The following is a 21,560-nucleotide window of genomic DNA, read 5'->3' on the forward strand; positions in this document are numbered from 1 at the left end:
GGCCCAAAGAAGAAAAATCTAGCAACTTTAGAGTGCTCAATATAGTGTAAATAGGGGAGATACTGAAGCACAGCATGATGGTCTGTAGGACTGCTGGACAAGATGACACATAATACATCAATGGCAAATGGAGAAATTCCTACTACACTTACTCCAGTAGCACCTCAGAACAGATCAAAGTGATGGCCACACTCCTCAGGTACAACAGAAACCTGGCAAAAGGCTTAGGCAGGGAGGGCTGGGGAAGGGGAGGGAGGGAACAAGCATAGACTTACAGGCTCCTCCTGTTACCATGCACTTCCCCTGGTATTAGGAAAGGGATGAAATACATGACCATAAACACATAAGTCATGTGAAAATACTGTAAGGTAGAAGAGATCAAGGATAAACTTCAAGAACAACACTGGCCCCATAAACCAGACTTGAATTTATTAAACAGACCTGCCATGACACAAGTAAAATCTCATTGATAAATCTCAATACTGGGGCTGGCTGTTCCCTCCAGCAAGAAGAAGCATCTTCAGACCAGTGCAAAAAGAAGGTTTGTAGAAAGAGGCAACTATTTTTAATTAACCACTGCTACAGAGCTGGAATAGGGAGACAAGCTTTTGGTCATACAAGCTCTTCTTGAATGCTTCAAGCTAATTAAAACAGGCAAAAAGAATTATTCAACAGAAATTAAAAACAAAAACAACTCCCAAACAACAAAACAAGAACGACAATAAGCACACATTCGACATGAGGCAAATATTCCCTGTGGTCCAATTCTAAGATCATGCCTGAGGGCAGCATTCTCCAGACAAACCTCTGCTTCCTACCCAGGAAGGAGAAGTTGCTCACACACACTTCTGCATCATGCCAGGCCACATGTTTTAGTGAGACAAGCCTGCAGCATAAAAGGCAGCAGAGCCCAGTTGCCACCTGCCCGCCTTTCCTTGTGCTCCCAGGACACCCGCACAGCACAGCGAGCTGCTCACGCTGCGCCAAGGGAGAGCCTGAGCTTTACCTGGTGGGACTGCAGGCCAATGATGGAGGAATACACCTGGATGGTGACAAAGATTTCTGGCTGGTAGATAATGTCTGAACCAGGGATACGAAAGGGTCTTAACAATCCCACCAAGCATCGGGAAAGGGCATGAAACACTTCATCAAAAATGATCTCCCCCGTTGAGTCATCCTACAGAAAGAGAGAAAGGGAACAGCTTTTTTGTCTCCTAGGACCTTCAATCTCACTGTTGGGTGTCCCACTGCACAGAGCAAATAGCAAACATCCTTCTGCAATGGCAGCTGGATTATAGTGACAACTCCTGTAAACAGAAGTCACACATTAAGCATCCAATGGAGAAACAGGATTTGCCATTAAATCCCCAGCCAGGGGCACAGTATGGGTCTCTCCCGGGAAAGACTTCTACAAAAGCTCAAACTGACACTGAGAGCAATAAATCTTTCCTCAGCAAATACAAATAGGTTCCTGTTTTAATGCAAAACACCCCAGAGAGAGGCAGTTTCTGCTCTTACCACAATCCCCGTGGAAGGGCTCAGATCAAGCTCAATCACAAATCGGTACTGACGGGCCAGGAAGGTGACCCGTGTAGAGGGGACCAGGAGGTAGGGCCTGGGCTGGACCGGCTCGTCTGGCTGCCACCCATTGGGCAGGATGCTGAGAACATCAAGCTCATTTTCTGACTTCACCTGCCAGAACAAGCAAACGGTACATGAGAGAACATCAAGCCACACCAAAGGAAGAAGCAAAGAAAAGGAAGGGGCTCAAATGCTCTGCAGGGTGCGGGTGCCGCTGAGCGCTGCAGCACCGGCGGTGACACCATGCAGCCCCGAGCACCAACTCACCAGCTCGGGCTCGGGCACGGCCCGGATCACCTGGTGCAGGCGGCTGAGGACCCAGGCGAGCCGCACGTTGCGGGAGATGCGATAATCCTTCTTCATCAGGAGGAACACGTGCCCTGCCTCCTCCACCTGCGGCGGGAGCACAGCGGCGCGGGTCAGCCCCGGTGCAGCCCCGGGCAGCGCCCGCGCCGCCGCTCACCCCGGGCTGCTCCGGCCCCGCGCTGCCCACGGCGGCCGCGTCCCCTGCGCGCTCGGCTCGGCTCGGCTCGGCTCGGCTCGGCCCGGCTCGGCTCGGCCCGGCTCGGCTCGGCTCGGCTCGGCTCGGCTCGGCCCGGCTCAGCCCGGCCCGGCTCCCAGCCCCGCTCCCCCGGCCCGCACCCACCTCCCCGTCGGGCCGCTCGGCCGCCGCCATGTCGGCGCGGGCCCGCCCCGGAAGTACGGCTCTCCCGGGACAGCGGGGCGGGGCCGCGCCGCCATCGCCGCCGCCGCCGCCGCCATCATGCAGGTGAGGGCCGGGGAGCGGGGCCGGGCCGGGCGCCCCGGGGCTGCGGCAGCCTGGGCGGGCGGCCGGGCGCGCCCCGAGCCGCCGCTGCCATGCTCCGCTGTGCCCCTTGTTGCCGTGCGGCTGTGGGGTGAGAGGTGCGCGGCTGAGCGCCCCGCTCCCACTTGAATGAAATGCCGCTAATCGAGAAGAATCTAATTACTTTATTAAGTGCTGGGAATCGGTAGCATCCTTATTGTCCAAAGAAAAGAGCATTAATGGCAGGTTAACAGACTGTAAAGATGCACCTCCTTTGGTTTGCCTGAAAGCGCAGCTCGCTGGCCTCACACGGATCTGGTTGTCCCGCTGGGAAAGAAAGTGAAAACAGATTGTCCCGCTGTTCCTTGTTTATAGGGTTTGTTACATTGTCTCTCCTTCTTTCAGCCACTTCATCATGCCAGTCTTTTTCACTGTTTTTTTTTTGTTTTGTTTTTGGGTTTTTTTTGGTTTTTTTGGGTTTTTTTTTTTGGGTTGTAGTGGTTTGTGTTTTGGGGTTTTTTTTTGTGGTTTTTGGTTTTTTTTGGTTTGTTTTTTTTTTTTTGAACTATGAATATTCTTCATCATCCTCGTTGCCTTTATCAGTACATATTCCTACTCTATTCCTTTTCAGTTCGGGGGACAAGAGTGACATGTAATATTCTAGATGCAAAGGAGGCATGCATTTGTGTGGTGACATAATGATGCTTAGTTTCTGTAGCTGTCCTAATAACTCCTGTAGTCACTTTTACTGCTTTGACTGCTTTTCCAGGATTGGGCCGATGTTTTCATGGGTTACCCTCAGATAACCCTGAGATCTTTTTGAGTTACAACCCTATCAGCTCAGATAATGCCATTGTGTACAGAAAGTCATGTGTTTTTTTTCCCCCTTTGTTTTGCCAGTCAGGATTTTTTTCTCCTTTGTTTTGCCGCCTGCATTGTTTTACCTTTACCTACTCTGAATTTCACATTTCCCTCTCAGTTGCTGTGTATCAAGAGGTCCTTCAGAACCCCTACCATCAGCCCTATCTTTACTACATCAGGCCAATTTAACATTGCTAACAAACTCCTCAAAGTGTCCTCTTGGAGAGGTCAGTCTTACTGTGTTTATCTTGCACTGCTTGCATCTGCTTCCAGCTCCTGATGGCTTTGGGAAGAGCCTAGGGAAGCAGGGTTGGAGTGTTCTGCTGCCATGAGAGTGCTCCTTGTGCAATGGGGTTTATTCATCCTCTTGAGGGCTTCTTGGATAAGCGCAGGCGGGGGACCAGGGGAATTGCCGTGGGTGCATATGCCTGGCACCTCTGCAGTAAAACACTGGCTACCAGCCCGGCTTGTAATGCAGGCAGTAGTTAACCTCCTTGCACAAACACTGCACACAAACTGTTGCAGGCACGTTTCTTAATTGGACAGGAACTGACTAGTCCCGTCACAACATGAAGGGGAGTGCTTTTATCTCTAGGTGGAACAGCCAGCAGCAATCTGTTCCATGAGTCCACTCCATGGACTGGGGATCAAATTTTACCAAGGTTGATTCAGCGGTTTGTTCTAAGGTGGTTAAAATGAAATGAAATCCCATCAGTGATTACCAACTTGTCAGAGTACAAATAAAATAGAATAATGTTGTGTTCTCATGAACATGGAGGGTGCCTGATAATCTCTCCATGAAGCTGACACTGGGCCAGTGTATTTGAACGGAACAACAACAAACCCAATAGCAAGCATGCCAACAGTGTGAGTCACTATCTGCTTTCCCAATCAGTATCCCCTTTCTATTATTTGATTGCTTTGTCCCACCCTCCTCATGGATTATTGTACAGTTTTCAACTTACTCGAGCAGTTCCTTAGGGCTGGGACTTTAATTATGTTTTGCACAATAATGTAGTATGAGTAAGAGTAGATAAGAGTTTAGAGGGATTTTGCAAGAATCAAGGGCATGCCTTGATGTCTTTGGCAACACATCCCCAGTCTTGACACTTTGTCTGTCACCATCCTCCCTCACCCGGAAGGGGATGTCAGTGGGGAAGATTTCTTAAAACAATATAATCCCAGCAAAAGGCAGGATTAAGGGGTGTGTGTGGGTACAGTGCCAGTCTGTGTTACGGCAGGGCCTCCCACAGCCCCCGGGGCACAAGGCCAGGAGGAGCTGCCGGTTTCCTTGGCAGCTGGAAGTGTCACATGGGCAGAAAGAAAGTAAAGATTGGCACAAACTTTAGTAGTCCAGGGTCCATGGTATTTATTTTGCAAAGACTGTTTTGGATAAAGACATCACAGCACCCACAGCTGCTTCAGAAAAGGTTGAGGGAATGCTAATCTTCTTTGTTCTGGGTTAGCTTAAGTGGTTTACAAAGGTAGCATGAGCTAGTTTTGATGACTTTGCTTGATGTGATGTAAATGATGATGTCTTCACTCACCTAAATCTTTAACAGGACAACTGGCCAAGCGTTCCTCTCAGGCACAAGTCTCTTGCCTAAGTAGTCTGACCCAAGGGAAAGGGGTCAGTGTGAAATAATAGGATTTTTATCTCCAATGCCCCTGCTTCCTTTGAAGAGAAGGCTGTCTGTAGGACAGATTGGATCATAGATGCATGGGCGTGGATTCACAACGTTTTTGTCCTCCTCCCTTGTCTGTCTTGCCTTTTTTTAGAGAGAGGAGAAGCAGTTGGAGCTGACCCTGGAGGCACTCATCAGTCAGGTGGCCGACCTGAAGAACTCCTTGGTCAGTTTTATCTACAAGCTGGAGAATGAGTATGACCGTCTTACATGGTAAAGTGTCTCACTGTTGATCACTGCCCGAGTTCTTCAGACTTGGCTCAAAGGAGATTATCTTCTTGTCAATACATTTAAATTTTCTTTTTACATTTGTGCTGGTGGAGCCATTACACATCTTCCACAAGAAAACCAGTTGAAATCCATTGGCTTCATGCTGTAGAGTAATTAGAGTCACACTAACACCTTTTAATCCAGACATTTTATGGGAATTTAACTTGAATCTGCAGCAAGTAGCAGTTCTTAGATGAAAGGCCTTAGAGACCCACATACACTATAAAATGAGGAATGGTTCTTTCTGTATTTCTTGACCTTTTCTGGCTTTTTGTGGCTCTGATATAAACTGAGCTTTTGTGTTTTGCTGATTCTGCTTTACCACAGTTTGAGAGCTTTGCAAGATGGCATTCTCTTCCTGGAAAATATGGAGCATAAAGATGTTACAGCTGCAGCTTAATAAACTATATGGTATCTTAGTGTCTGCCACTGCAGCAAAGGTTCACAGACAAATTAACATTTATAGTTAATGTTGCAGAAGGCAGGAGTGTTGATGAATCCAGCACAGAGACCAAGCTGAAAAGGACCTCCTTGAAAAGATTATCAGTTGTTTAGCTTCATTGTTTCTTAGTCTGGATAGCCAAGCTATAAGTACTTTCTCTCCTGGCTGTACTGCTTCGGAATGAAATTTTTTTTTTGACCTTGCTCCAGAGTTTCACTGGGAGAGGTAGTGAAATGAAAGCAGTGCTTGTGTGTGTCTTACTGAAATCCCACACAACTGCCACTTTCAGTGGTATTGCTTGTAATGTCCCTGAGGTATTTTCTGCATTTGAGCCTTCTCCAGTTGGGACTGGGGTTTTTCCACACCTGTGTATTCACCCATAGGTTTTACTGCTTACTGTCTGGAGTAGACTGATTTGAGGACTAACAGTGTTGTTTCCTCACTCCTCAGCCATTTGAGTGAAGAAGAGAGAAAAGCCCTATGTGGCATCCCCTTTGTGTCTTGTTTGCTTTTCCAGGCCTTCAGTTCTGGACAGCTTTGCACTGCTCTCAGGACAGCTGAACACCTTGAATAAAGTGCTAAAGCATGAGAAGACCCCGCTGCTGCGAAACCAGGTGATCATCCCCCTCGTGCTGTCTCCAGACCGAGATGAGGAGATCATGGTAAGACATGTCCCTTGAGTATCAGAAAGTGCTTGAATGCCTGAGTATTCAGCTGAGCATTCCTCAGTTCTGGGTGTGAAGGAAGAAAGGGAAACAAGTACTTCTGTCTGAGAGCTGCTTTGCTGTTGGGTTTTCACCTACAAACACTTGCACTGGATGCACTCTATAGGAGGTGTTGCTGTTAATAAATATGTTGCTGTTACTAAACGGGCATAGTGCAAATTCCTGGACAAGTTGATGAAACCTCCTAATGCTCCCCAGATCAAGGTTTTCCCTGTAGCCTTGTTCAGCACCATGGCCTGTGGCCTGGTCTGGAGCTGCCTGGTGCTGGGCTGGGCTGGAGGAAGAGGCTCTGAGCGAGGCTTTCCCACTGTTGCAGCGGCAGACAGAGGGGCGTGTGCCGGTGTTCAGCCATGAAGTTGTGCCCGACCATCTTCGAACTAAGCCCGACCCTGAGGTGGAGGAGCAGGAGAAGCAGCTGATCACAGATGCAGCTCGAATTAGCCCTGATGCAGCACAGGTAGGTAAAGAACAGTTTGATATTTCTCCCTTATTTCTAGGGCACAAGATGCCCTTTAGCTGTTTCCTCCACCTTTACATTTGACAGTTTTCTTTTTCTTCTGTGTCTTTTCCTGTCTGAGATTTCTCCAGCTGACTGTAGCTGAGGTTTGGTTTCCTCCACAGTTTCACAAGGGTATCCAACTCTCTGGCTGTTCACAGGAGGTGCCCTCCAGCCAGTCAGAGGCGAAGGCTGTCCCATTTCCACAGTGCCCTCCTGCATTAGCACTGGACACTCTAACTCAGCTTCCAAAACGCTTATATTTGGTTATGTGGATCCGGGGAAGGGAAAGCTTGTTCCTTTATCTTGCTGATTTGTACTGAGTTGGAGGTACCCTGGCAGTTTCTGACAGTTTTCATTTTGCAGAAACAGATCCAAAGTCTGAACAAAATGTGCTCAAATTTGCTGGAGAAAATCAGTAAGGAGGAGCGTGAATCTGAAAGTGGAGGTATGTCACTGACGTAGAAGTGGGGTATGGGGTTTAAGCAGCAGACTTGAGAGACTAGAGGCAAAATAGATATATTGGAGAGCCTGAAGTATGGGTAACACAGTTGAGCAGCACAAATGAAAACATTCCAGAAGATGCAAGATTGGCTGTCCTGGAGCCCCCTAATTTGAGAAGGGAGCCTGTGGGTGCAATGTGTCTTCCCTGTGTGACCTGTGCATGGCAGGAAGGTCACTCCAACCCTTTGACATATCTACCTTTGAGGAGGTGATAAGTGTCTGCCGAGAAAGCTTCCCAATCAATTTTAGTTAATAAAAATAGCTGTGAAAATGTAGCAGCAGTGAATGAGAAACCCTTTAGCTATGTTCTGAAGGTGTCCACATCTTGGCAGGCTCTTGTGTGATCCTGTCTAGGTAATGGGTGCTTCAGGCTCATGGCCAGCCTTTTCTGGTTGTGGTGTTCACTATTCCTGGGTGTGCCACACTCTACTCATAAAGGCAGTGGCATTGTTTTTACTCTCATCTTTAACACGGGACCTGAGCACAGGTTCTGTCTACTGTCTGGGAATAACAGTGTAGCTGGGCACATGTATGGCAAAAAAACTTGCAGACACCAATGTTGCTTATGAGCTTCCAAAAGGGGGTGTTGCTCTTGTTTGTCTGAATCACAGTGCTTGTTACCTGCCATAGGATTCAGCATGCAATAGCCCTTAGTGGCAGCTTCTCATGGACATGGAGGTGTTAGCTCACTCTGTCCTCCTTCCATGAGCAGATTATGCCCTGCTCTCAGTGAAAAAGCTCTTGGATCATCAGTGTCCATTGATTTTGCAGCTTCCTTGACCTTGCTGAGACTCTTGTAGGACAGCCTGTAAGAAACTAATCTCTATGCATGTACTAAAGTAGCTAAAAAGTAAATTCAGGACCAGCTATGCTACTTTTTCAACCTGATTGCCAAGTCTAAAAATAACTGCCAAACTAACTTATTTTTTTTACAGGTTTAAGACAGAACAAGCAGACCTTCAACCCTGCAGATACCAATGCACTGGTAGCAGCTGTGGCCTTTGGGAAAGGGCTGTCAAACCGGAGACCCCCAGGCTCTGGGGCGTCTGTCCAGTCGGGCCAGCCAGGAGCTGGTGCCATCATTGCAGGTGCTTCAGGCATGCAGCAGGTCCCAATGACAGGTGCACCAGCTCAGCAGCAGCCAATGCTGGCAGGAGTGCAGATGGCACCAGCAGGACAGCCAGGTAAAGTTCTGTATCTGAGATCAGTTGAAATCCAGGGACCAAGAAAGACAAATGCAGATGTAGAGATTCTTCTCCAGTTACCTTTTAGATGTGATTAAGTATGAGGTTCCTTTCAGGCCTTAATAACATGAGTCAGGGTGTAATAGAGGAGTAATACCTGTTTAAAATTGGCTCAGAGGGTGAGGTGGATCCAAGCCAACCAGCTTCAGCTTCTTAACTCCCACTGAAATACTATTTTAATAATAGACTTGGTGAACATAGGAGGAGACATCACAGTGTAGTGTTCAGGGATCTGTACTGGTGGTTTTCCTGTGAAATTTAAGTTGTGGGTAGGCAATCAAGCAGAAAAGTTTGATGATAATGATTTAAGACAAGAAAAAAAAGTTTTCTGTAAAAAGTTAGAAGGATTTCCTATACAAGGTGACTTTGCTTAATAGCAGTAGATGGCATTTGCATTGAATGTAAAGTGAAATACATAAGTATAGAAATTTGACTATACATCCAGCACCTGGACTCTAACCTAGTTAATTGTATTTGTGAAATACATTTATGATAGAAGAGTTCTGTGAAGACAATAATTAGGTATTCAGCTGGAGCAGAAATGCAAACCAAATGCTAGGAATTGCTAGAAAAGGAACAGAGAAACAGGGTATCTTTAGGCTATTCTATAAATCCATTGGGTACCCACGCCTGCAATATTATGGACAGTTCTGATATCCCCTCTGCTAGTGGCCATAGCTTTGGGCTAGGGAGAAGAAATGGAAGCATATAAAATCCCAAATTATATACAGCAGGCAGATGAGGAATGATTGTTCATTGTTTCCCATGATACACAAGGATTGGTGAAAGTGACCAAATCAAAATGTGGGCGTGTAGATTTAGAATAAAAGGGAGATACCTTTCTGAATACTGAATAATTACTCTGTAGAGCTCATTGCCTAGTGTGCAAGAGGCAGATAATGTTTTTATGAGATGGAAAAATAAGTAAGTACATAGACTTCTGGATGAAAAATCAGTCAACATCTCATCCTGAGGATACCAACTCTGATTCCTTGACCCTGAGCCACAATATGTTAGAAGCAGCATAGGTATTCTGCAGGGATATCACTGCAGGCTTGCCCTAGTCTGGTATTCCTACATAAAAATCCTCTGCTGTCAGGAGTGGGTTTGGCCTGGGGGAACTGCAGGCTAACCCTGTACTGTCAGAATGTTTATGTTAATTGCAATTTAGGATATCGGATATCCTAATTGGTGTTTTCTTGCCTGTATATAATGACTGTTGTTCAGACGGTTACTTGAGCAACAGTATTGATCCTAAGTTAAACATGTTTTTACGTAAGAGTTAGAAAGTTATTTCCCCTGTAATTTGGTAACAAAGAAGACCTGGTGTGATTGTTGGCTGAATACCCGGAGATACTGTATCCAGGGCGGGGAGACAGTCCTTTCTGTAGGCCCAGCAGGATGCACTGCTAAGGAGAGCACTTGTCGAGCCTGTGTGATGGAGAGAATACCTCTGGATAAGCACAGATATAGTGGGTTTTGGCAAAGGTCAGTCTCACTATTCTGCTTTTGATAGTGTCCATAGCTGAGGCTGAAAGAATACAAGAACAAAGTATATCTTTACCACAGGTTTTTTTTAGGGATTTTAAGCCAGAGTTCGGTTTGATACCACTGGGCCCAGTAGCCATTAATTTTTGCAGTTCCTGTTTGAATTACAGTTTTGACTTCTACAACACCTATGGCAGTAAATCCCATAGTTTTATCATATTTTAAAATCTTTTTTATGTTTAAATATTTTGCTTGGTAATTTTATCGCATTTTTCTTTTTTTACCCATATTGTGAGAAATGGTGAATCATCATTCCTCAGTTACCTTCTCCATATTAGTTTTCCTGTTTTGGAAATCTGTCATGTCTCCTTCCTTTGTCTATTTTTAGGTGTTTTTCTCTTAGATAAGTCCTATCCTCTTAAATATGACTTCGTGTGAAAATTATAGCTTGGATCATCCTTTTCACTCTTACATGCACTTTTTCTGGTTGTTCTCAAGACTGGGAACACAACCACTCACAGTGTCTCAGATGTGGGTGAACCATACAATTCAGTTCACTGTTGCTCTTGGAATGTTATCTAACAGTATTTTTCTCCTGATTGTTAGTGATATCTATCAGTTACCTGTCCATTCAGTGCTGGCCATGACCCACTATGGATATGTCTGAGGAAGTTTAATAATCTTTATTGGTTTCCGCTTTTGCTTATCAAATCTTTTCTTGTCCTGCTGGACTATAATTTTAACTTTCAGAAGTTATCCTTTTTTTTCTGGTTCAATTTGAAGACACCAAATGAGTGGTTTTTGGATATCCCTCTGGCTGCTCTTTAATCACTGTTTATTTTTCAGATCATCTCAGTTTTGTCTAGCACTCTACACTTCCTGTAAGCTGCTAGTAAGATGTCTTTTAGTACACACCCGTGTGAGATTGGTATCAGCAGAGAGTAATAATGCCCAAGAGGTGGATGTGGTTACAAGAAATTAAGAAATCTGAGAGAGGCTTAGTAATTTAAATATACACCCTGACTATAAATAATGCTACAGGGAAAGTGATAGTGGCTCTCTGAAATGGAAGTGGACACAGTCTGGGTTCATCTGTGTGTGCTGCTGCCAGCAATGTCTATGAGACTAAGTCCAACACTCCTGTAGGAGCCTCCTGACAAAGAGAAAGGCTTGTTGCAGATGAAAAAAGAATAGACTTGAAGGGGATAGCAGGGGGACACAGGAATTGTCAAGGAGATTTGTCAGTAGAGAATGATGCCAATTTCTAGAAGAGATTGATCATGTAGGTCAGAAGCTGGAAGGTTCTGTAGCAAATGAGCCTGGAGTGGAACTGGAAAAGCCCAGACTGGGTTGTTGTGAGTCTGTGCTCCTGAGAAAATGTCCTCTCGTATTGCTGATTTTGCACTGCTTTTTCTTTTTTCTCTCTCCAGGAAAAATGCCGAGTGGCATAAAAACAAATATAAAATCTGCCTCAATGCATCCGTACCAGAGATGAGCTGAGGTGAACCAGACCTGGGGAAGAGCAACATTTGTTACTGCTGCAGGCACCCCACCTGGATTCCTTCTAGGACTTCCAAGTCCCTTCACATATCCACACACCATATCTGGGAAGACAGGGTTTATGAGGCCTTTCCCTGGATTTTATTTAGTGCTGGGTGGCTTGTGTGGAGCTGCTGCTGGCCATGTCTCCTGGACACAAGTACTTCTCTGCTCAGCCAGAGCAGAGGACTTTGCTTCTGGTATTGATGTCATCTTTTCCAGGTCTGGCCTGGAGGATAACTACACTCTCCTGATAGAGAGCCTGAAGAGCTGCACAGAGCTCTTTGTTTCTGCTTGTTCACTTGGTATGTTCTTTCTTTACTCCATCTTGTTTAATAAAGACCTTGTTATGTTCACTGTGAGACACTGGTGTCCATCTCTAGGGTTATAAGGACTCTTATGTCCCTTTGGGTAAGGCTACAGAGCAGCTCCAATCTAAACACACAGAAAATGTTGGAGGCCAAGTGCTGGAGCTGCAGGTCTGTGTGTAAAGGGGTGTAGCAGAGTGAGTCAGCAGGGTACAAACATAAGCAGCAAACATCTTATGCATTAAAAACCAATTATGGCTATACCCCAAAAAGGAAAATACTGGGAAGGACTATTTCAAGGCCCAGAGCAAGAAGACAGCACTTGAGGAACAGAAGCACAGGGCTTTTATATTCTGATGCTGCAGCAAATCCCAGCTGGATTTGATTTCATTTCATTTCCATGCTTCTGTTTTCTATAATGTTTATTAGCTGCTTCAGGATTAATTTATCACTTCAGAAAGGTATTTCAATGTGAGCAGGACTGTGACACTTCTGGATGGGCCAGGTTGTGAAGTCTGGCCCATTTCTCTTAGGAACTGGACACTGTGAAGCCATCTCTGTTCTACTTTCTGCCCTTGAGCTGTAACATAGAATCTGCCTAATGAGAGATTCCCATGAGACAAAAGGGTGGGGGCACATGCCCGTGGAGCCTGTCAGCACATACAGCACTATCCTAAAGGACAAACGTCCTGCCTCTGGTTGCTCTTGCATGCACTTCCTTCTGACTTGTGTTGAAAGCCAGCAGTGTGTTTTACTCAATAGCATCTGTCAGCAATCTTCAGGTGAGGAAATCTCCACTCAGCAGATTCAGCCTGCAGCTGCTCCTGCACTGCTTGCCTCTGAACTAATCAGATCCAGCTTATTTGTGGAGGCTGTGAGCTGTTCTCCCAAACAAAACCACCCACAAAGCTGTGACTAGGGCAGTTATTGACCCATTTTGACATGCTGGCCCTTGAAAAGCACTGAGCCTACTGGGAAGTAGAAAGTTGAGCTGGAAGCACAAACAGCTTATACAATAGCAAAGCTGCTCCACTACAAATGAGTCCATCTGCAGTGGCAACATCCCAGCCAGACTGGTGGAATTGCTTTTTCCCTAATGAATGTGGAGGTGCTGGCTCTCTGGGATGCCACTGACTGCAGCAGGGAACCGGTGTGAAGGCAGTGGAGGCATGTTACTGGTTCCAGTGTGAGTGGTTGTGCAAAAGCAAGCCTGACAGCCTGCAGGGCCATTCCTGTGATGTGCTGAGAACCGTGGGGAGGGCTGTTCCCTGCTCTGTCTCATGTCCTTGCTTTGGTTGGAAAGGAAAGCAGAATAATGTATGTGTCATATCCTTGGCACTCATCATTCATGGAGCCTCAGCTCTAGGATTCTGCTTGGCTTTATCCCCTCAGACTGGCTTCCTTATAAAGCTAAAATGCCTTAGTGCAGAGCTCAGGGAGTCATTGGGGCAGCCCAGGCCACAGGCAGGGCATGGCTGCCTGCTACCCACGCTAACCTGAGCAAAACGCCTCCCAAAAACGCCTCCAGCGGGGCAGGCCAGACCTTTCACACAATTGGACTGGAGGAAGGGAAACACAGGCAGGTTTTTTTCCGTAGATTATAAAGCAGGGAGGCTGGCCAGGCTCCCAGGCTCGCCAGCGTAACTTCCTGCATGACACAGGCTGCCGCGAATTAGTTCTTGTGTAAATTAGAGCACTGTTGTTAGGAAAACAGTTGATTTTAAATTGATGAATCCCTGCTACGATGGCTGGTAGATTGTTCTGGAAACTGTTTTCCTTGTTGCACCATAGATTGATACTGCATTTCTTTAATTTCCTTCAGATCAGTGAATCTTCTCAGGAAGGAACTGAGCCTCTGAGTTGTTGGTACCAGAGGAGTCAGACATTATGATCAAGCTTTCCTGCTCCTTTTTTAAGACAGACTGAACTGATGAAAGTCCCTTTTGCTTTAAGGCATATTTTCAATTTCTTGACTCACATCCAAATCTCCTTATACATCTGTGTCCCTTGGGACACTGGACCAAGGCACACTATTCTAATTGTGGGAATGGGAATTTCAGATGTAGAGCGAGTTTAACCTCTTATCCAGTTGCTGCCAGTGCTTGAATGTTTAAACAGGGAACAGGAACAAGCCTTTTACCCATACAGTCACTATGGAATTCAGGGTCCACTGCTTGTCACTATGGTCTGCATGTCCAACAGGGATTCACTGTTCCTGGTGCACTGTGTCAGACTAAAATTGTGACCCTGCTGGGATGGGGCAAAGACTCAGGCTGTGTCCTGCTGTGGCAGCAACCAAGTGGGTGATTGGGAAGCACACTTCCTATGAGCATGGGATGTGCTGCCATTCTGAACTCTTGTGTTTTTTTCCCCTACCATATCCAATCCCTTTTGAACTCGTCTCTTCCAAGCAGGATAATTTTGGCAGGGAGGAGGCTCAGCCATGGCATGGCAGCTGCTGCTGGGCTCTCTGGGCTCCAGTTCAGGTGCTGAAGAGAGATGGAGAAGGGCACAGGTTTGTTCTGGTCCTCCAAACCTCCCCTCAGTACCTGCCAGGCTCTGGTGCAGACAGTGGGATTTGCTGCATAACCCCATTCCCCCAGGGATGCCAAGGGCTCCCAGGACAGAAGTCTATACACATCATGACTTTGTTTTTTTCCAGGTAAGCAGCTTTACACTATTTAGCACTCCCTGCTGCAAACACATGCTCAGTGCCAGCTCCCAGGGGGCAGCTCCTCTCCTGCTTCACACTTGGCCAAGCCACCCATGAGCTTGTTCCTTGGTTGCACACACTGCTGTACCAGCTCTCTGATACTGAAGAATGTACAGTGCCCCAAAAATTTATCATGTTGGTCTGACAGGCTTATTGTCTGTCATCCTTGTTGATTGATATTTATATTTCTCTGCTTTAAGTCTTTATCAATATGATCACATATTTTTTGGTCATTATTTTGCATATGATGTCTGGCAAAATAGACACACCTGTAAAGTAAACATCCTGTTTACTTTTTTAATATGCTGGCATAACATCAACTTGCTTGTTCTCTGGAGCTTCTCCAGGTTCCTTTGTGTTACTGGATCTCAGCATTAATAGTTTGGATGTTTAAAAATTGATGTTATTTTTCTAGGTGCAGGATACCCAGACTGAAGAGTGTTCAACATTTCCCTTATACAACTGCTGTTTAACATCCTCCTGAGTTACTGTTAGAGTGGAAAGTGTTTCACCCTCGTGACAGGAGTGCTTCATCTGGCTTCCTCCCAAATGCAGGAGAGAGATATTTATTGCCTTTCCTTCCTGCCCAGCTACCCACAGGCACACTGTTCCCAGTCTGTACCACACATGCAGCCATGCTGGGTTGTACCCACAGCCTGTCCTGCTGCTGCCCTGGGCTGCATCATCTCTGGGAGCCATGAAGCTCAGAGTGGTGCCACCACTTCCCTTCATCTCTCTGCATCCAGTGATCAGCATGACAAACACCTGCTGCTTGTTTGTTCTCTTGTCCCGTCCCCAAGCAGCGATCTGCACACAGATGTCTTCTGTTTAAACAAGAAAAACATAACATTTTGTTTGGTTTTTTAACCTACAGATTTTTTAAGTGGATGTCATTAAGCCTTTATAGTGGAAATGAATTATGGTGTGAGGGAAGAAGCAGCTGAAAAGACAGGGGGACAAAGGAGTGAGGGGAACCTCTCCAGTTCTCCACACTCCATACCACAGGTATGGCAGGGTTTCAGTGTGGGCTGCAGGGTTGGTTTCCATCCTCCTGCTAGGATAGGATCTTTCTGCCGGAAACATCTGGGACCAAAGAAGTCTTGTAATGGTTGGGTTGAGAAAGACAGAGCACTTTTTTATGCTAAGAAGCAAGATAATGAGGCCAGTGCTGCCAAAGGGTCTTCAGGCAAGTTTTTCATTTGCATTGTTTCCAAAGCAGCTTCACCTGCAGCTCACAGAGGAGAGACAAACACATGGAAACAGCAGCAGAAGATGCATCTTAACTGACCTCTGAAAAGCTTAGAGACTGCTTGGGAGTCAAAGGCACAAACACAGGGTAAGTGGTCAAGTGTAGGAAACAGCTCCCCAATCCGAGTCTTTGCTTTTCCCCAAGCTACCTGCATGAGCTTGGTGGCCCCAGGAGAGGCAGAGCCTGTCTATGTGACAGCTGGTGCCTACAAATGAATACACAGGTGTTTTCAAAAAAATCCCATCTCCTCCTTCCACCCAAGTGCAATAAACCTCCAACTGTCTTAGACAGAAAATGTTACCTCACAGAGATGCTGTGGTGGTAAAAGCTCAAGCACAAGAAATGGCATGTTTGGATGTATTTGTAATTCATGCCATAAAAATAGTTCAAGCTGATATGATTCAACAGTTTATTTATTGTCCCTATGACACTGAAGCTCTCTGGTTGAATCCAGGAACGCTGCCTTGTTGGAAACCTGCACTTAGAAATTAATGAAAACCTTCTGTAATTTCCCTAGGGGTAACCCTGTACATGAGCATAATTCAAAGCATGCTATGTTGTCTGGCTCCTCTGAGGAGGAGCCCTTGTCTTTTTTTTTTTTTTTTTTTTTTGTGTGTGTGTTTTTTTAAAGAAAGGAAATTATTGCATGTATATTTCTGACTGAGATGCATATTTTCTAAAGTCAGGGGTTTAAGAGCTGTAGTTTCTGCAGCAGCTATCTTATCACTGCTGCTCAGATTCTGTCACTGATTTACTTGCTTGTTTTAAGGCTTCTCCCTTTGCTACCATCATGCCCAAGCAGTTGCTGCACTGAAATAGCAGTGGGTGCTAAGTCCAGCCTGGTATGTCATCTCCTTTCCTCTGAGTAAAGACTGTGCCCCAGGGTACTTTTTTATTTGCTGGCCATGCATTGGGGTAAAGGCCATGCTTTGGAGCATTGTTGTCTGTGAGTTATTTCAAAGCTGCAGCATTTCCCAGGATGTTCCTCTTTTGAATGCAGACCTTTGCCCTCTATGCTTGCTGCCAGGTGGCTTTGGTGGGACGTGTCTGTCTCCCACTGCCATATGCCAGCCTTGGGCTCTGTCCACCTTGGCGTGCAGCACAGAGGTGTGCTGCTCCCATGGGAATTTGGCTTTGAAATATGCAGCGGATGTTTATGTGGATTTATTTTTGGTACTGAAGTTGGGGTCCTGCTGTGTGATATGAGAGAGATTATTCGTCTCCTGCTCTGCTGCAGCAGCGTGGCAGGACTTCAAAGCACTGCCCCGAGAGCCTGTGGCAGTAGCTAACAGAGGAACGGTCTGCATCCCCCTGAGAAACATGTTCTGCATAAGTGGGGCTGTGGAGCTCCCACGTGTGCAGCCCCCCTGCAGCTGGGCAGGGAGCTGGGCAGCACCAGGGCTGTGGCAGGAGGAGCCGGGCAGCACCAGGGCTGTGGCAGGAGGAGCTGGAGAGCCCTGGGCTGAGGAAGCCCCACTGCAGCTGCTGGGGAAGTAATGACTCACAGTGCTTCTGTGGGTGCATCCACCATTCCTCTTAAATGTGGTATTCACTTACACAGGGAGTAAAACCAGTAGGAAATTGTAGGAGTGTTCCAACCCATATTTTGGGTATGCAGCTCCCTCTCCCTTTGCTTCTGTGTCCTGTGCTCCCGTGTGTCCTGCTGGAGCTCAGGTGCAAGATGCTTGCTCCTCACACACAATCAGGGAGGCCTACAACAACACTTTTCGGATAGGTGAGTATATAGCTGTTACTGGGAGAAACTGCAGCTTCTCACCATGGAAACTGCCCCACTGCTACTCTCCCCATCCCCTGAGCCTCTCGGACCTGCCAGGCAGGTGCAGTTGCCATGGCAGACCTGCCACAAGTTTTCATATCACTCAATTTCTTTTTTCTCCCTACCCACTATGGGTCTCAGGGCATGTACTTGTGCTGCTGACTGTGCCAGTGGACAACCTCAGAAGCAGAGAAGATACCAGGCAGGCTAGGGAGGAGACTATCCCCTGGTAGCCTGCAGCCCAGACAGGCAGGCAAAGCCCAGCCGTAGCTGGAGCTAAACATGGCCTCATTTCATGGCAAAACAATTCCTCTTTGTGCAGCCTGTTCTCCCAGAACAATCCTGTGCTCTGACAATATCCTTTCTGTGGCTTAGTTCCTGTGGAGTGACCAGCAGCGTGCTCAGCCTGATGCCTGGCAGCTCACACCCTGCTGCCCATGGCCAAGGTGCAGCATCTGCAACCCTGCCGTGGGCAGCCTCTGCCAAGGATTCTGTGGCCACTTCAGGTCACGGCAAAATCTTCTCAGGAAAGTCCCCAGCACAGCCTCCTGAAGCACTTGGGAGGGTTTTTTCTTCTTCCTTTGCTCACTCCATGGAGCTGCATGGCATCGCTGTTCCACAAGTTAGGAGGACAGCCCTGGGACACAGTGGTGGAGCATGACATTTGGGCACCGAGTCACCAAATCTGACTGCAATCCCAACTGCCTGAGTGAAGAAGTCACCCAGCTTTGCCAAGCTGCTCCCTCAGGCTCCAGGCAGTCTGGGGCAGGTTGCCAGAGATGATCAGCTCCTGTGGGTTTTAAATCAGAGGTATAATGAAATTACTTTGTGTGGAAAGGGGACTCTGGGGATGAGCAGGGCTGTGGCTTTCTCATCACCTGCTTTTCCTCTCTTCAGGAGCATATGCCCATGAAAGGTCATGCCCATGTGCTCAGCCTTGAAAGGTCCCTGAGAAGGGGCGGTTTTCACATCCCTACAAGTGATGCAACTCCCAGAGCTCCTGTGGTCTTCTGCCAAGGTGTGACCTGTGGCCAGTCACCAATACTTGTACAGTAACCAAGGACTCCTGTTGAACTTAATGTCCTGAAACCTTCTGACCTCCCAACCCTTTCCATCCTCCTGCCAGTCCACTCTGGGCCCTGAGGTGGTCCTGCCATGCCTGCTGCTGTGCAGAGACACTGAAGAATGGGCTTCTCCAGGCTTTTAGCATCCTCAGACACCTTGCTGTGGCTATGGCTTGGCTTTTTTCCCTCCCCCCGCCCCACGATTTGATGGATTTGAAACAAGCACTATTGTTCCATAAGACTATTCTCTAGGCCACAGGAACAAATAAGAATGCTTTAACAGGTCTAGAGTAGGCTGAGACTTCTGGCACATCTGTGAAGGACCCCAGGGTGCCCTGTGTTGCTGGGGTGATGTTTCCAGCCCATGGAGGTGGGTGTCAGCTCACACTGGAGAGGCTGCTATGCAGCTGACAAAGAATTCTTGTCCCAGTAGCAAACAACGGTCATGTGTGCTGCCCACCCCAGCTGGCAGGCAAAGTCCAGCAATTAAACACACCGGGGTGAAAGTCTGCTGTCAAAGATCCAGTGCACCACCACAGTGCCAGCAAGCTTCCAGGTGATGCTTGCACTGCCCCTTCCATCTCAGGGAATGCATTTTTGCAGGTGACATTTAAATGGAAATCTACAGTGTCATGTTGCAACAGGGGTTTCAGCAGGGTCAATTCATGCCCGTTGGCTACAGAAATGTTGTGGATTGTTTGCTGGTAGCTTGAGGGGCTTATAGGCACCTCAGATTCCAGGAATGAAAGCATTTATTTTGGCTTAAGGGAAGGGGACAGCAGTGATGCAGTATTTGCCCTTTACTGCCACTACAATGTAATCAGCACAAATAACACAAAATATCTCACATGGTGAATCACTTAATCTTGATACCAGCTGTGGAAGGAGGCAACACATCAGCCTGAACACATGCCCAGGCATGGCCTACCTGCCCACCTCCATTTATTGAAATTGCAGAGTGACATGATGGCATTTAATGGGCCTTCAGGTGCTGAGTAGTGTCATCTCTCACCACTTTTAGTGGCCATGAAAGCCTTTTTTGATTCTCTCAGTATAGACAGAGGTGTTGTAGGAACATTTCTTGGATGTGTTGTGATTGTGAACATAATTGACTTACTGTTTTTTTCCATGGAGCCACAGAGAAAGTGTGCAGCAATAATTTGTGGTTGATAGTGCTTTAGAGTCCAGCCTCAGGGAAAGGGAGAAGGGTAAAACAACATTAGAGAGCCAATTTACATTCAGTGTTTTTATCTGGTCACATGCAAAATTTTTGGTTTTTCAGGATTAAATAGTAAAGGATGGGAGGATCTGTAAATCATCTTGTCACTCCTCAAGTGTATTAAGGTGTGTAAATTTACTAACTATGTGTGTCAAATACATTACTGAAAATATATGGAGCCAATTGTTCATGTATTTAATTTCACTGAATTCATTTGAAGTTTTTATTTTCTTTTAGATTTTTCATCATTCAATTTATCAGTATTTAAAACATAAATTCATAGTTATACATTCATTGGATAACAGAATATAAATTTACTATATAAACCAGGCATGATCAAAAAGATATTTTAGTTTCCCAGAGAACCAAGATTTTTAAAATTTCTAAATTGTCAGAAAACTGAGATACTTTACACTTGAAGAGACTGAAACCTCCCTTTTCCCAGCCAGCTGCATGGTGAGCCTGAGCCAGTCTTCAAGACTGGCACCAGAAAAGGTGCAACACTGCACCAGCATATCTCATTACACGCAGAAAAAATATAATTACTAATCCCTGAGGTCATAACCCCTCAATGAACTTCATTCCTTTTCCATTGCTTAGTTCTTACAGACCTTCCCATCTGATAGTCTGGTAATTGTGCGCACTGAGGATGGCTTCAGTATTTATGCCTTCAGCAAGTTACATTCGCCCACGCCTGCTTTTTGCACCAGGGCAGAGCCAGGAGGTGAAAGAGATGGGCACTTGGCTCTGCAAGGAGCAAGCAGAGAGCAGAAGACAAGGAGCGGTGGAGGGAACAGTGCAAAGGAGGAATGCAGAGGCTCCCACCCACCTCCATCTGACTGGATCCCCTTGGTAAGAAGGACCAGCGAGACCCTCACTGAAGCTAAAGTGAAAATGGTATGTTGTTCTCCAGGATAAGAGATGGAGGAAGGAGCTTAAGCTTTTCCAGACTGGAGCATGGTGCAGCCCAGGCTGCTGGGAGCAAGCACAAGTTGTTTCCTGAATTGCAGGTGAAGAGTTAATGACTTGTAGGACTGTGCCAGCTGCAGGAGTGGCTAGAGCAGGCAGGACTCCCTTGGGCAGGCATGTGGCAGGATCATCTCTGGTCTGGTGGTCCAGACTGTAATCAGGGTGACACACCTGGCTGGCTGCAAACAGCTTCTCTCCCAGATTTCAGGGCAGATGAGCAGGATTCAAGATGGAAGCAGAAGATTACTCATCTGTAAAAGATTCTATCCCAAGACACTTTGGGAAGATCAGGCTGTATACAACAGGTGACACCCTTTGTGTCCCCCACCTCCCTTATTTTTGAGGGATTTTCTTTGCTATGTGTTCTTGTGCTACCCTCTTCCAAAGCAGCTGGAAGGCAGAAACCCAGATGCACAACACATACCAGATTAGTCAAGTCCTTGCTGGAGGCCTGTCCCCAGGGGTTAGGAGGGGACCCTTCATCACCCCCTTGGACAGCACAGCAGCAAATCCACGTCCCTGCAGCCAGGGTGCTCCTGCAGAGCAGGTCCTTGCTCCAGCTGGAGCTCCTGCCCAGGCTGCTGCAGCGCTGCAAATGGTGTGGGAGGGGTGAGCACCAAGGAACCCAGACACCTGCTGAGC

At 46.8% G+C, this 21,560-nt stretch overlaps 2 protein-coding genes across 11 annotated transcripts in view; one reads left to right on the top strand and one right to left on the bottom strand.

The window, feature by feature from the left end:
• SZT2 (SZT2 subunit of KICSTOR complex) overlaps positions 1-2,310 on the bottom strand; it is a 53,863-nt gene extending 51,553 nt beyond the window's left edge. For all 9 annotated transcript variants that reach the window (XR_012057267.1, XR_012057266.1, XR_012057268.1 and 6 more), the window contains exons 1-4: positions 2,228-2,310; positions 1,849-1,974; positions 1,519-1,692; positions 1,007-1,177 (exon numbers count right to left, since the gene is read on the bottom strand). Coding sequence is in view for 6 of the 9 variants with exons in the window: in XM_030278946.3 (XP_030134806.2) it covers positions 1,007-1,177; positions 1,519-1,692; positions 1,849-1,974; positions 2,228-2,257 (501 nt within the window). In the remaining 3 variants the exon portion in view is untranslated. The remainder of the gene's footprint in view (positions 1-1,006; positions 1,178-1,518; positions 1,693-1,848; positions 1,975-2,227) is intronic.
• MED8 (mediator complex subunit 8) lies at positions 2,240-11,981 on the top strand. 2 transcript variants are annotated; one of them, XM_030278954.4, is made up of 7 exons: positions 2,240-2,350; positions 5,006-5,124; positions 6,141-6,285; positions 6,665-6,805; positions 7,211-7,292; positions 8,284-8,532; positions 11,511-11,981. In XM_030278954.4, exons 1-7 carry the CDS (start codon positions 2,345-2,347, stop codon positions 11,573-11,575), a joined length of 807 nt encoding a protein of 268 aa, XP_030134814.1. In that variant the 5' UTR covers positions 2,240-2,344; the 3' UTR covers positions 11,576-11,981. The 2 variants fall into 2 exon arrangements, with proteins under 2 accessions (XP_030134814.1, XP_012430677.2); XM_012575223.4 differs by having other exon boundaries at positions 2,304-2,350; positions 5,006-5,077.
• The last annotated feature ends 9,579 nt before the right edge of the window (positions 11,982-21,560 follow it).

Source organism: Taeniopygia guttata, chromosome 8, assembly GCF_048771995.1.
Source record: "Taeniopygia guttata chromosome 8, bTaeGut7.mat, whole genome shotgun sequence".
NCBI classification, from domain to species: Eukaryota; Metazoa; Chordata; class Aves; order Passeriformes; family Estrildidae; genus Taeniopygia; species Taeniopygia guttata.

Excerpts from the sequence above, each read along its gene's own strand:
- MED8 (XM_030278954.4), top strand. Across the intron at positions 5,125-6,140 it reads GAGTATGACCGTCTTACATG|GCCTTCAGTTCTGGACAGCT; the intron begins GTAAAGTGTCTC and ends TTGCTTTTCCAG. Across the intron at positions 6,286-6,664 it reads ACCGAGATGAGGAGATCATG|CGGCAGACAGAGGGGCGTGT; the intron begins GTAAGACATGTC and ends CCACTGTTGCAG.